The sequence below is a fragment of the Tachypleus tridentatus genome, chromosome 9 (genome assembly GCF_004210375.1).
Source record: "Tachypleus tridentatus isolate NWPU-2018 chromosome 9, ASM421037v1, whole genome shotgun sequence".
NCBI lineage: Eukaryota > Metazoa > Arthropoda > Merostomata > Xiphosura > Limulidae > Tachypleus > Tachypleus tridentatus.
This window is the reverse complement of record NC_134833.1, coordinates 82,167,146-82,180,421: the sequence shown is the minus strand read 5'-3', so window position 1 is coordinate 82,180,421 and position 13,276 is coordinate 82,167,146. Positions and strand designations below refer to the sequence as shown.

At 33.5% G+C, this 13,276-nt stretch overlaps 1 protein-coding gene across 1 annotated transcript; it reads right to left on the bottom strand.

Moving 5' to 3' along the window:
- Nucleotides 1–3,489: 3,489 nt before the first annotated feature.
- LOC143225619 (uncharacterized) lies at nt 3,490–12,545 on the bottom strand. Its single transcript, XM_076455376.1, has 2 exons — nt 12,054–12,545; nt 3,490–5,349 (listed from the first exon to the last, which is right to left on the bottom strand). Exons 1-2 carry the CDS (start codon nt 12,319–12,321, stop codon nt 4,421–4,423), a joined length of 1,197 nt encoding a protein of 398 aa, XP_076311491.1. The 5' UTR covers nt 12,322–12,545; the 3' UTR covers nt 3,490–4,420.
- Between the last annotated feature and the right edge of the window lie 731 nt (nt 12,546–13,276).

Here is a 13,276-nt window from a genome sequence, read left to right as displayed (position 1 = left end):
TGATAAGATAATTAATCGATGTTTAAATAATCATTACTATAAAAAATTGCCATTAAAATCTAGAAAATTATAAGATAATGTTTTTTGATATAGTTAAAATAATTAACCACGATTTCCAGAAAGATAAGAATAAAATATTGTTACTAAAAGTAAAAGATACATAACAATATGTAACAATTCCCTACTGATAAATTAAAATGATTAATGAATGTTCCAAAAACATTACTATTAAAACTATCATTAAAACCTACCTAACAGTGTTATTCTGCTAAGTCGAAACCACTAACCAGTTCCAAGAGCCTTCAACAAAAAACCTATCACCAAAACCTAGAAAGCTACCTGACTGTTACTCTGCTAAGTCGAAACCACTAACCAGTTCCAAGAGCCTTCAACAAAAAACCTATCACCAAAACCTAGAAAGCTACCTGACTGTTACTCTGCTAAGTCGAAACCACTAACCAGTTCGAAGAGCCTTCAACAAAAAACTTATAACCAAAACCTAGAAAGAAATATGTAGCGTCCTTCTACTATGTTAAAGCAATTAACCGATGTTTCAAGAAACATTATACAAAACTGTCGCTAAAATCTAGAAATCTATATGTGTGCTCCTCTGCTAATTTCAAATAAGTAACCGACGTTTTAAGAAACATTACTACAAAAATTGTTACTAAGATCTACAAATTTATATGACAATATATACATTTATATGACAATGCCCAATTGCTAGGCTAAAATAATTAACCGATATTTAAAGAAACATCGACATGAAAAAATGGCACTAAAAACATAGAAAGCTATATAACATAATCCTTCTATCGACTTAGAATAAATAAGCGACGTTTTAAGAAACATGGCTATCAAAGAACTAAATCTAAAATCTAGAAAGTTGAGAGATACCCTTCCTCTGTTACGTTATAACAAGTAATCGATGTTCCAAGAAATATATTCGTGAAAAAAGTTACTACAGCCTAGAAATTCATATGACATTTTTACAAGGAAAATTTAATAAATCTATATTTAAAAACATTACTATAAAAATTGTCATTAAACCTAGTTAACATACATGATAGAGCTCTACTGCTAACAAAATTGGTCGAAGTTTCATGAAACATTATAAAATGCCACTAAAGCATAGAAAGTTATATTGCATAATCCTTCTTTCGAGTTAGAATGATATAGCAACGTTTTAAAAAATATCGCTATGAAAGAATTATTTTTGTCTGTTTTGGAAATTCGCATAAAGCTACACGGGAGCTATCTGCGCTAGCCGTTCATAATATAGCAGTGTATGACTAGAGGAAAGGCAGCTAGTCATCACCACCGACCGCCAACTCTTGGGCTATTCTTTGGCCAACAAATACTGAGATTGACCGTCACATATTAATGCCCCCACGGCTGGTAAGGCGACCATGTTTTATGTGACGGGGATTCGAACCCGCGACTCTCAGATTAGGAGTCGAGGGCCCTTACCACCTGACTATACTGGGCCACCCAAAGAACAAAGTCGAAAACCTAAAGTTGTATGACACCTTTTCCTTGCTAAGGTCAAATAAGTAATCGATGTTTCGAGAAACATTACTATAAAAAATTGTCACTAAATCCTAGAAAATCATATGAAAGTCCCCTTTTATCAGGATAAAATAATTAATCAAAACATTACTGTAAAAATTGTCACTAAAACCTAGTAAACTATATAAGAATGTCCCCCTGCAAAGTTAAAATAATTAACCGATTTAAAGGAACATTACTATAAAAATGTTGTCACGTAAACCTCAAAAACTCCCCTGCAAAGTTAAGATGCTTAACCGGATGTTTAAAAAAGCATTACTCTCCATCTGTTACTGAAACCTATAAAACTGTATGACAGAGTTTTTCTGCTAACTTAAAATCATTAGCTAGTTTTAAGAACCATCAATACAAAACTTATCTCTAAAACCTAGAAAGCAATGTGGCAGCGTCCTTCTACTTAGTTAAAATAATTAATCGATATTTCAAAATACATTATCATTGAAAAACATTCAAAACAATTGCCACTAAAACATAGAACTAAATACAACAGTGTCCTTCTGTTAAGTTCAAATAACAATCCAATGTTTCACAAACTATTACTGCAAAGAATTGATACTAAAATATAGAAAGCTATATGACAGTGTCCCTTGCTAAATTAAACTAGTTAATACATGTTTCAAGAGACATTACTTTGAAGAAAAACTGTCACTAAAGCCTAGAAAGCTATATGACAGTACCTTTTTACGAGGATAAAATAATTTTACTTATAGTGACGACCCAGGAAGTTAGGGCACTCGACTCGTAATCTGAGGATCGCGGGTTCGAATCCCCATTACACCAAACATACTCGCCATCTCAGCCGTGGTAGCGTTATAATGTGACTTTCAATCCCACTATTCGTTGGTAAAAGAGTAGCCCAAGCGTTGGCGGTAGGTGTTGATGACTAGTTGCCTTCCCTCTACTCGTACACTGCTAAATTAGGAACGGCTAGCGCAGATAACCCTCGTGTAGCTTTGTGCGAAATTAAAAAAACAACAACAAACAGTATTTAGAAAACATTACTGTAAAATTGTCTCGAAGATCTAAAAAGCTATATAATAGTTACCGCTTGCAAATGTAAAGTAATGAGCAGTTAATGATTTGTAGAAACATTAAAGTTGTTGTCACCTAAGCCTAGAAGGCTATATAACAGCATCCTTCTGGTAAAATAAAATAATTATCTGATGTTTCAAGAAATGTTATTATAAGAAATCGCCAACAAAACCTAAAACCTATATAACAGCATCCTTCTTTTAAGTGAAAAAAATTATTTAGCTTTTCAAGGAAACACTACAATAAAAAACATTAAAATTGTATGGCAGTATCCTTCTGCTAAATTAAAATAATTAATCGATATTTCAAGAAACTTCACTCTGAAAATTGTCACTAAACCTAGCATCCTTCTACTAAGTAACAACTGTTAATTAGTTCATCAAGAAAAGACAGTATGAAGAATATTATTTAAAGTTTAAAACTATGACAACATCCTTCTGCTGAATTACAATAGGTAATTTGGTGTTATGTGGATGATGGTGGTAAAGTAAAAGTTTTATTGTTACAGTAAGTGTTGTGTAAAGTCTTAACCTGTTGATGATCCAAATTTGTCACCCAATGTTTCAGGTAGACGACAGTTGAAAGAAGTTATTTTATGGGATTGCTAATTCTTTGAATCCACTAATACTAGAGAAAAATATAAAGTGTTTTTGATATTTCAAATATTACATTTGTAACTCTACATCGAACGTGTCGTGATATTTGTTATCAGAAGAACATGCTTTCACATTTTGTTTTGCAACATGTTTTTCAGTTTTTATGCCACTTAGCAAGCATACTACACATTCTTTAAATAATTAGTAAGTTTGATCTACTAATTTGTTGATCGTTATAAATAATTAACTCTGACTTGTGTTTACCATATCATTTGGTCTGAATTAATTAACAACGAATAACTCCAGCTTTACAGCAACATACGTATTCTATATTTCTATTTACAAAGACATATACATAGCTAATGATCTTACTGATATAACTTGATGCGAAAAGAGTGTACATTATAAAACCCATTCCACAAAAACTCGCTTCAATTAAAGCAAAGATTCGCTCTAAAGATAATATTCAAACCTCAGCTCTGTAAAAGTGGAACTCTTACGTCATATTACTTTCTGCTTCTCTTAGAATCTACTATCATAACACATTAAAGTCTTTTTTTTTATCATATTTGTGTTTACACAGGAGGTCAAACACTTAAGTCAAATTTAATCTTCCTTAAAGAAATTACTAGTTTAAAACTGGATAGCAAACTTGACAAAAACAAGTAATTTCTACAACATTGTTCACAGAGTCCAGAAATTAACGGTTCGTTTTCACCATATTGTTGTAAGTAGCAACTTGATAGACAACACAACCACTCCAGGTTTAGAAAAGTGATCACCAATATTGGCTCTTAACACTACATCTGTATATTTAATTTTGTTCGTGATGGGTTTTTTTTTCAGTTTTGGATTTATGAAATTTTACTTTTTCTTGAAGGTGAAGTTTGTGAACTACTGCAGCGTCACGCTGGACTGTAGAAACTTTTCAAGTTTGTTCTTCATATCCAGTTTACTGAAGTGCCTTTCTCAGGCATACGTAATGTAACCTACAGGACATGTAAGATTGCGTACCGGTTAACCTAATAAGGTTATTTTTCAAGTAATCGAAAAGTTAACAAAGTTCCGCGATTACCCATCTTCTGGAGGCTAGTTTTTAAAAATTAACGCTTGGCTAAAGAAGCCCGAATCAGTGATAGTTCCATAGTTGCAAGTCGATACACAGTCTAGAAGTGTACGGATCTTTAAGGCACTACTCGGGGACTTGTAAGCGGCATCCAGTATCACCACCATCGTGCTTGATGAATCAGAGGGTGTGTGTAAGTCGGTATCATGTTCATGTTAAAAGTACCCATCCCTGTGGCTGCCATGTTTGCCATGGACGTCAATTCGGCAGAAGACAAACAAAGACTCATTCCAGGTTGGATAGCTTGTGCTGTCGAGTCAGTCTTCACCAAGCCGCTGCCCATCGGCGGCTGGCAGGGCTTCCCGTCCCGGACGAGAACAGGCACAGCGACCCGGCGTGGAGAAGGAAGAGGATTCGTGTCCAGGCCTTTTTCCTGTCTCGCTCTCTTTGTTTTGTAGCGATGATTTTGGAACCAAATCTTTACCTGCGTAGGAGTCAGACGGATAATACTAGCAAGGTGTTCTCTCTCGGGCGCTGATAGATACCGCTGCTGTCGGAATCTCCTTTCCAACTCGTACGTCTGCGCTTTTGAGAATAAAACGCGACGTTTACGTTTTTTTGGAGCCTGATCTGATGGGTGTTCGGTACTGTCAGTTTTCTTATCACCGGTATTGTCAGTGGAAACTTCTGTGACTGCTAAAGACTCCGAACTCAGACCTTGATTGCTCTCAGACTGAATGTCAACGCTGTTACACCTGGAAATGTCGGAAGCGACTCCGCCAAACTCACTTTCCGACTCCTCTGCAACGGCCCGCGTTGTGTAGGCTTCACTAATTGTTGGAGATGCGCTTAACCGGGTAGAAACATCGTCATTATCGGTAGGAACACCTGCTTGGCCTAGCCTTTCCAGTACTGAAGCTGATCCTTTGCCGGCCACGCTGTGCGGAACGAGGGCCGACGAGGCCTTATGCGGTGGCACGGCACCAACTGAGGCCTCTGTCGAGGACATGACCGAATGATCCGGATGACTGAGATGTGATAGAGCTGAAGAGGAGCTGATGGATTCTAGCCCTAGCTGACCTAATCCTGAAAGTAGGAACAAGATCCAATTAAACAAAAACTATGAAATATTTTTACATCTAAATACGGATTTCAATACTACGTTTATTATTGTATTTGTACAATGTTTTAGGGTAGAAACCAATAATTAAAGAGCTTTTCTCCAATATTTGGAGGTAAGAGAACATTTTGTAAAAACACCTTATTACAGTAACATTTTAGAACAACGTATAATTTGCAATACCTTGTACAACAGATTCGAGAGATTTAGCTTTTCTACACTTAATACTGTCCCAGATATTCGTCAGTATGGATACCTGAATCAAATCATTTTGACTTACACCTTTACATTTAAAACATTGTATGTCATTATACTTAAAAAAAAACGTAAGTAGCATGTAAAAAATAAGATGACATGAAATAAGTACAAGGCAGATCAGTTGACTGGTTCTTTAGATACAAATGTAGGTGTTGTCTCTGTATATATTCTTGACAAGTCTAATACACATCCAAGACGACGAAACAAACAAGTAATTAATTCCATAACATGTCCAAACGTTCTCCACGTTGAAAAATAGAAAACATACTTTCAACTTTTTTTTTGTATAATTTGCTATATTGTTTTATTTTGTAAAATATGTATTTCTTATAACAAAGTCACTAACTCTAACTGATGTAGGTTTTTACCAGAGATTTGTTTCTATATTTCCATCTTCTCACAGTACTAGGTAAATATCACAACATAGATATCTTATTTTCTAAAGTTGGTTTAAAGTTGTATCTCAGCCGAAATCTTTAAAAGGTTACCGAAACGATAATGAATAGGTGTATTATATGTTTTTTAAGTAATGTTCTGATTGTTATAGAGCTTTTATTTTAAAGTTTATTGATGCTATATAACCTTTCAGCAATGTCTATGAATATTAAATGCGTTTTTATTAACGTTGCTGAATGTAACGTGGCTTTTGCTCAACGTGTTTAAACGTTTAATGACCTTTTATGACTTTGTATCTCAGAACGGCTGGTATTTCAAGCGGGTTTCTCGTCATCAAAAATTACTTTTATGACTTTTTTCAACATTTCTGAATGTTATATAACCTTTCATAAGACTTGTGAATGCTGTATGACTTTTGTTCAATGTTTCTTTATGCTAAATGGCTTTTAATCAATATTTCTGGATAATATATGAGCTTTAAGTAATGTATCTAAATGTTATATGACCATTTATCAAAGTTAAGTGTTCAACGTATTTAAATGATATATTACTATGCTTAACGTTTCTTCATTTATGTAACCTTTGAACAATATTTTCGAGTGTTCTACAATTTCAAACAGTATTTTTGGACATCATATGCCTTTTAAGCAATGTTTCTAAATGTTATATATTACCTTTCATCAAATTATTTTATTGTTAAGCTAATGTTCAATGTTTCTAAATGTTATATGGCATTTCATAAACGTTTTTGAATGTTTTGTGTATTTGGTCAACGTTTCTGAATATCAAGTGATTTTTGATCAAATTTCTAAATTAATTCCTTGTTCCAGTTTGAATGGGTTAATTTAATTTCATTTTAACTTTTACGAGAAACCCCCAAACTTTACGTCAAATTGAAAGTTTAAATTTACAGTTATTAGAAATAATTTATTTAGACTCAGTATTAAGAAATAAAATATGTAACATCACAAAGTACTTCATTAACGAAGTATAACATTATCAAAAGAAATGAAACGTCTGTGCTGGTATATTATGCATGACATTGGAAACGCGTGTAAATGTTGTGCGTGATATTAGAAACCCAGGTAAGTGTTATGCACATTAAAACCCACGTAAGTGTTGAGCGTGATATTAGATATGGGAAGTCATATGTTGTACATTAGAAAAAAATAATATAAACGTATTATGTGATGCTTATAAAAAACTGAAAATATCTATGTAAATAGAGGAAATTTGTTTGTTTGTTAGTTTTGTTTTTGAATTTCGCGAAAAGCTACTCAAGGGCTATCTGCGCTAACCGTTCCTAATTTAGCAGTGTAAGACTAGAGGGAAGGCAGCTAGTCATCACTACCCACCGCCAACTCTTGGGCTACTCTTTTATCAACAAATAATGGGATTGACCGTCACATTATAACGCCCACACGGCTGAAAGGGCAAGCATGTTTGGTGCGACCGGGATTCGAACGCCTTAATCCATCTGGCCATGCCAGGCCTAGAGAGGAAATAAAACAGTCACTTAAACAACAATCGTATATGCTCTCATCCTTTTTAAATGTTTTAATCCATAAAAGCTTGAGAGTAGCTTTAGGTATTGGTTCTTCTTCAATACAAGTAAATGAATGTTAACCCTTTAATAATCGGCTTGATGTTATATCAGTCATGACTTGTGTGGTTTACATATCAAATCACAGAGGTAAATTGTATGTTTTTACCTGTTACCACGCCTATTGTAAAGAAATGATAACATTAACGGGATAAAAGCACTCTTTTTTATACATTATTAGGATAATGTTTTTTCTTATAGCAAAGCCACATCAGGCTACCTGGTATGTCCACCGAAGGTAATCGAACTCTTGATTTTAGCATTGTAAATTCGAAGACTTACAGCTGTCCCAACAGGAGGACAAAACCCGAAGAAAACATATTGTGAAATATTCGAAATTTATCACGAATTAGGAATAAATAGAAAGTATTTTCTTCTTAGATCATTGTAAAATACGTGAATGTCTTAGATCTCACTTCAAACCTCCGATTTATAGGCCCATATAATCTTAACAGTTTTTAAAATATTTAGAAAGATATGACCGATCCTTGGAATGACTATAGGTTGTATGCAATAGACAATATTGATAGGTAGTTAGGCCTTTAACTTTGAGTTATTTTTAAACAACATATTTTATTGCCTTCTTTAATTGTATCAAATGCACTTGTTTTCGTTGTTCCTAGTCCCACGGTTGGACAATAGTAAGTTTAGTGCCTTACAATACTAAAATCTTAGGAAAACACAACAGATATTTATTTCAAAATATTTACTTTCTGATAAAATGTTTAGGAAAAGAAAGGACCTTTATGATTTAACGAATATTTTAATATCAAACACCTATGTATATTACCCCTAATGAAGCCGCGAAGGCGAAACGTTGCTTAAAATAAAACATTCTTTCGTATATATCTTGAATACAAAGGTAGTTTTTCTAAACTTTTTATCAAAATGTATAAATCCATCCAGTACGCACTACAAATTTTGAAAGACGTCATTACTTTCTATCGCCATCGTTAAGTACTTTACAGCTTCGTATTCGTCCTTTGGTGGTTGATACCAGTTAATTATTTTAATAATATAGTTGTACTTTTTATCATTATTATTATTTTTAATACTTGTTAGATGATTTCGCTGTAACTCCCCCTATATTACTAGTATTACATATTTTTGCTTGAGAATATTTAGTCTTTTATACTTAGTATTATTACTATAAAATCTGTATTCGGCTTTCTTTTGCAATCCTTGGTAATTATAACAACTACATATTTCTATTTAAGAAAAAAATGTTTTTATTCACGTTTGTCTTACGTGGATCTATTGAGGAAGCGAATCGTATCTAATGTTTGTTAATTAATGTGTCTTAAAGTAATTGATTTTGTTCATGACACAGAAATTAACAAGTTTAACGGTTCAAGTAAACGTTCTTGTCTTGACATTCATCAGCATCAAGATCAAAGGTTTATATTGCTTAAGTTCGGAGTTTGATTCCTGCATAAATAATATATTGTGCAGCTTTTGCAATTAATAGCTAATAAACGGTTTTATATGAAACTAATAGATCTGGACGCCACAATCTATTAGTTTCTGTAAACAGCCATAACTACTTTATTCTAAATCAATTATCTGAAGTAACCGCACACTTTACTTTCAGAAGCATTTTTATCAGTAATTTTAAACAGAAACAGCAGATTAAACTTAGATTACAACTAACATATTAACAAGTTAAAATGAGGAAACGCATTTGAGGATAATAATCTTAGTAACAAGAGATTAATAGTTTCGACTGAGCGTAATATTTACAAGAACATCTTTGTACGATAACAAAAATTACATACGAATTTTCATTTTTCTGAGTAAGTAAATCAATTTATGTCTATTCTATTCATCTATTATCATGCCGTGAAGTAGATAATGTAGTCTTTCTAACGCATCCGATTTGAAACGTTATCCTCTTCAAAACGCGCTCCGGGTCATGCTGATATCTGAAAAACAGTGTGTCTACCAACTTGACATCACATGTAAATCAATAGCAAGATAAGGTAGGAAACAAACCATTATTATTTTCAATCATATTTTTTCTCCGTCTGTCTTTAAGAGTTATTTTAGCAACATTTCAAAGAGTAAACGCGTACTTCAAAGAACATTTACTGCTATCAGTATTAATCCATGTATTGCTCTGGATGATGGTTGTGGTTTTTGAAGGTTCTTTGTTATTTTTAATTGTTCACGTATATAGGTTTCTTAACTAATTGTACACTGCACATTAATAGAAAAACGTGATAATATTCATGTTTATATTTATTTTCACCAATTATAAAATGGTGAAACTTCATGTAGGCTGCTGTTTATCGCTTTTGTTTATCCTAAAATTCACGAAATTTGTTGTATTTCTAAATACAATATTTTATTACCCATGCCTAATAAATGTGTTAATAAAATTCCATGTTTTGACGAACCTCAAAGATTCATTACCTTCAATTCCTTATCAAAAAACTCGGAAAGTCGTTGCGAATAATAAAAAAATTAAACTTCCATGGTACACATTATCGTACCAACTTAAAAAAAATCAACGTTTATAGCAGTACTGTACCGTTACGAACTAGTGTTTCTTGAAGTGTTCATGACTGTTTCACAATACGTAATAAATACATTAGAATGATGACCAATGGGAAGTTAAGAGTCTCACAACATCACGACTAGGTAAAGATGGTGTGAATTTAGTTCTAATGGTCACGGTATTTTTTTATGTTATTAAACTTACAGATTATTAAGCCATGTTTAGAACGACAAAATATACGTAGTACAAAATTTACATTCGCCTCGTTTTATATTTCTTTGGTGAAGTGATCAAAATACTGTAAGCAACTCCACAGAAATAACCTTTAATAAATTTATTGAAGTAAATGTTTCACGTAATATGTTTTGTTGTTGTATTTCGTAAGAGAAGTTTTTAAAGGTTGTATGCATTTTAGGGTTAGCATTTTAGTCAGCGACTGTTTCAGTTGTTCGCATGGGCTAAAATTACGTTTCTTACTGACATCATTTCTGTCTTTTATCTTTGTAACAGTATATAAACCTTTTATTCTTTAGTACAGATCATACCTGAAGAAAACAGACCAAAGTTCTTTTGAAACATATAGTATCTTCTACCATCAATAAAAACCCTTCATTATAAATTATTATTTGCCTACATATTATGATAATATTTATTATTAGACTAGTGTTTCGCTCATCAAAAATGACGGGGCAATTAGTACCAACCCCTTTCCATAGTGTACCCTAACTTCACATTTTATAGCTACCTGAAATAAATACATTTTGTGAAATCAACCTTGGCTGAAAAAGAGGAAAAACGTGCAGACGAGGTAGTCAAAGGTCGGTAAATTCCTTTGTCAGCCAATCAAAATTAAGATAATATATGAATTCGTGGAGTAGTCAGAAAATAATTATTAGTATAAATCAGTTATATTAACAACTTCTAATACATAGAAAGCCAGTGTTGTTTGGTAATACTACGTTCCAACAATGGCTTTTATGACATGTTACTTAGCAACAAAAGTATAACATAATATTGTTGTTAGTCTATGTACTGAAAGTATAACATGAAATTGTACGAACACAAAACTGGAAAAATATTTGTTGATTTCTTAATTTAAAGTTTCCGAGAAATTAAAGACTTTTGTTTTTTTACTAAAAGAGTTGGCGATGTAATAGAGAATGGCTTTATTCACAAACTATTTAAGTTTAAAACAGAGTCGACATTTTTACTTTCACGATAAATTTTATGTTCTTGGCTCTAGGCTAAATGATTTCAGACTTCATCTTTTCGATACGTTTAGTATACTAATACTTACTAACACAAGGTTTCATGGCATCCTCTCATAACACCCTTGCACCCCTGTCACTACAGTCGCAATTAGCAGACAATAATTGAACTATTCTATCTGAATAAATGCGTTTTCGTTTTTATGGTTTCTCCTATTTCGAGAAATCAAGAAAACTCGACCATGAAGTGACACTTACTAATTAATATATATAGGTTACATTTATGGTTTAGTTGATAATAACGTAAGTAATTATTTTGTGTTGACAATACCGAGTAAGAATGCACTGTATCATAATAATTGTTTCATAATACTTATTTGATTGATTTGATATAGTTACGTGTTATAATGATATAAAATAACAAACTGAGAATATATTTTATTGCCAGTTCAAATATGTGTGACGTTATTGTTATCCATATATCAGTGTGATAGTATTAGATTGTAATATGACAAGATACAGATATATTATAAAACATTATCTCCGCAAATACGTATATGAAGACAATATACTATGAGAAGACACAGATATGTTCACCTAAAGACGTTATATGAAAACAGAATACTATAAACAATGCAGGTATATTTACTTAAATAAAATCGCATAGGATTACTTTACTATTAACAGAAACATATATATATATATTACCTAAAGATGTATATGAAGATAATACTTCGGCGCTCGATAACCACCTAACGTATGGACTGTCTGCGCATATTCCGTTGTAGCAGAAGGAGGGGTAGGAAAAGCTGGCCTCTGGTAGACTCGTGTCCAGAGCGACGGGTGCCGAGGAGACGAGGCTGGAAACCAAAGAATCTCCGCTACGAACCGGACTGGACGTCTGTTTCACTTCTGGTAAGTCCAAAATGTCTTTTACACTAAAACTACTAGGCTTAGCAGTGACAGACATCTTCATAACGAGTGGACTCTGAGAGGCCGGTTAAAATATATCTGAAGAATTTTTTCGGACGAGACTGAAAATAGAAATCATCTAGTATGCTTCAAACAACCAAGAAGGGGTTCCACACATGAAGCAGGGAACAACTAAGAACTATGGTTATGTTAGAGAGTGGCAACACTCCACTTAAGTGGAAATGCTCTCTTCATTACTCTCGTGCACCACTCTTGGAGCTGCTTCAACATTTCCACCAGTTAGATTTGTAAGTTAGCTCGCGCACGCGGTTTACCACGAAAAACTGGGAGGTCCAGGCGTGAGCGCGTGGGGGCTGGCCAAAACCGAAGCGAGGAGGACTGCTCTAAGCGCCAGGTTTGTGTGCTAGGCGTTCGGTCAATTTGTCAATGTTGTATACCTGAGTGGTGATTGGCTGTCATTGACAGCGCTACCACCAGCAGGGAACCGTTGGGAACGACTGGGGTTTGGTCTTGACGTGATTCAAGGTCTAAAAGCGTTGAATCGAAACCAGCCCAGCTTGGATGTGTAGAAGCTGATTTATACTAAAAAAATTTAACTAAAACCTACCGGTCAAATCGGAAAATTAGGTAAACTGTTAACTGTTACTTCGGTATTGTTCAAGTAATACATGAGTGTTATAACTACGTAGAAACGTATTATTCAGGTTTTATAGATGGTATGTCCTAGAAATTTAGTTTCCAATTCTTATTATATTTTAAAACAAACGTGTCACAGCGCATTCACTAAAACGACGAACATTTGATGACGTTTAACTTGTGAAAGCATTCAAGACCACAGTCGATTCTATTTTTCATTTTATTTTTGTCTGCAAGCATTTGCTTAAATGCGTTACGCCACTAGTCCATAAGTTTTGTTGTAAAGTAACAAGTTGAAATCATACTGACGTGTATTAGCTCTATAGATTTTTGTGAAATTCAAAATTATAGTAACAAAACGA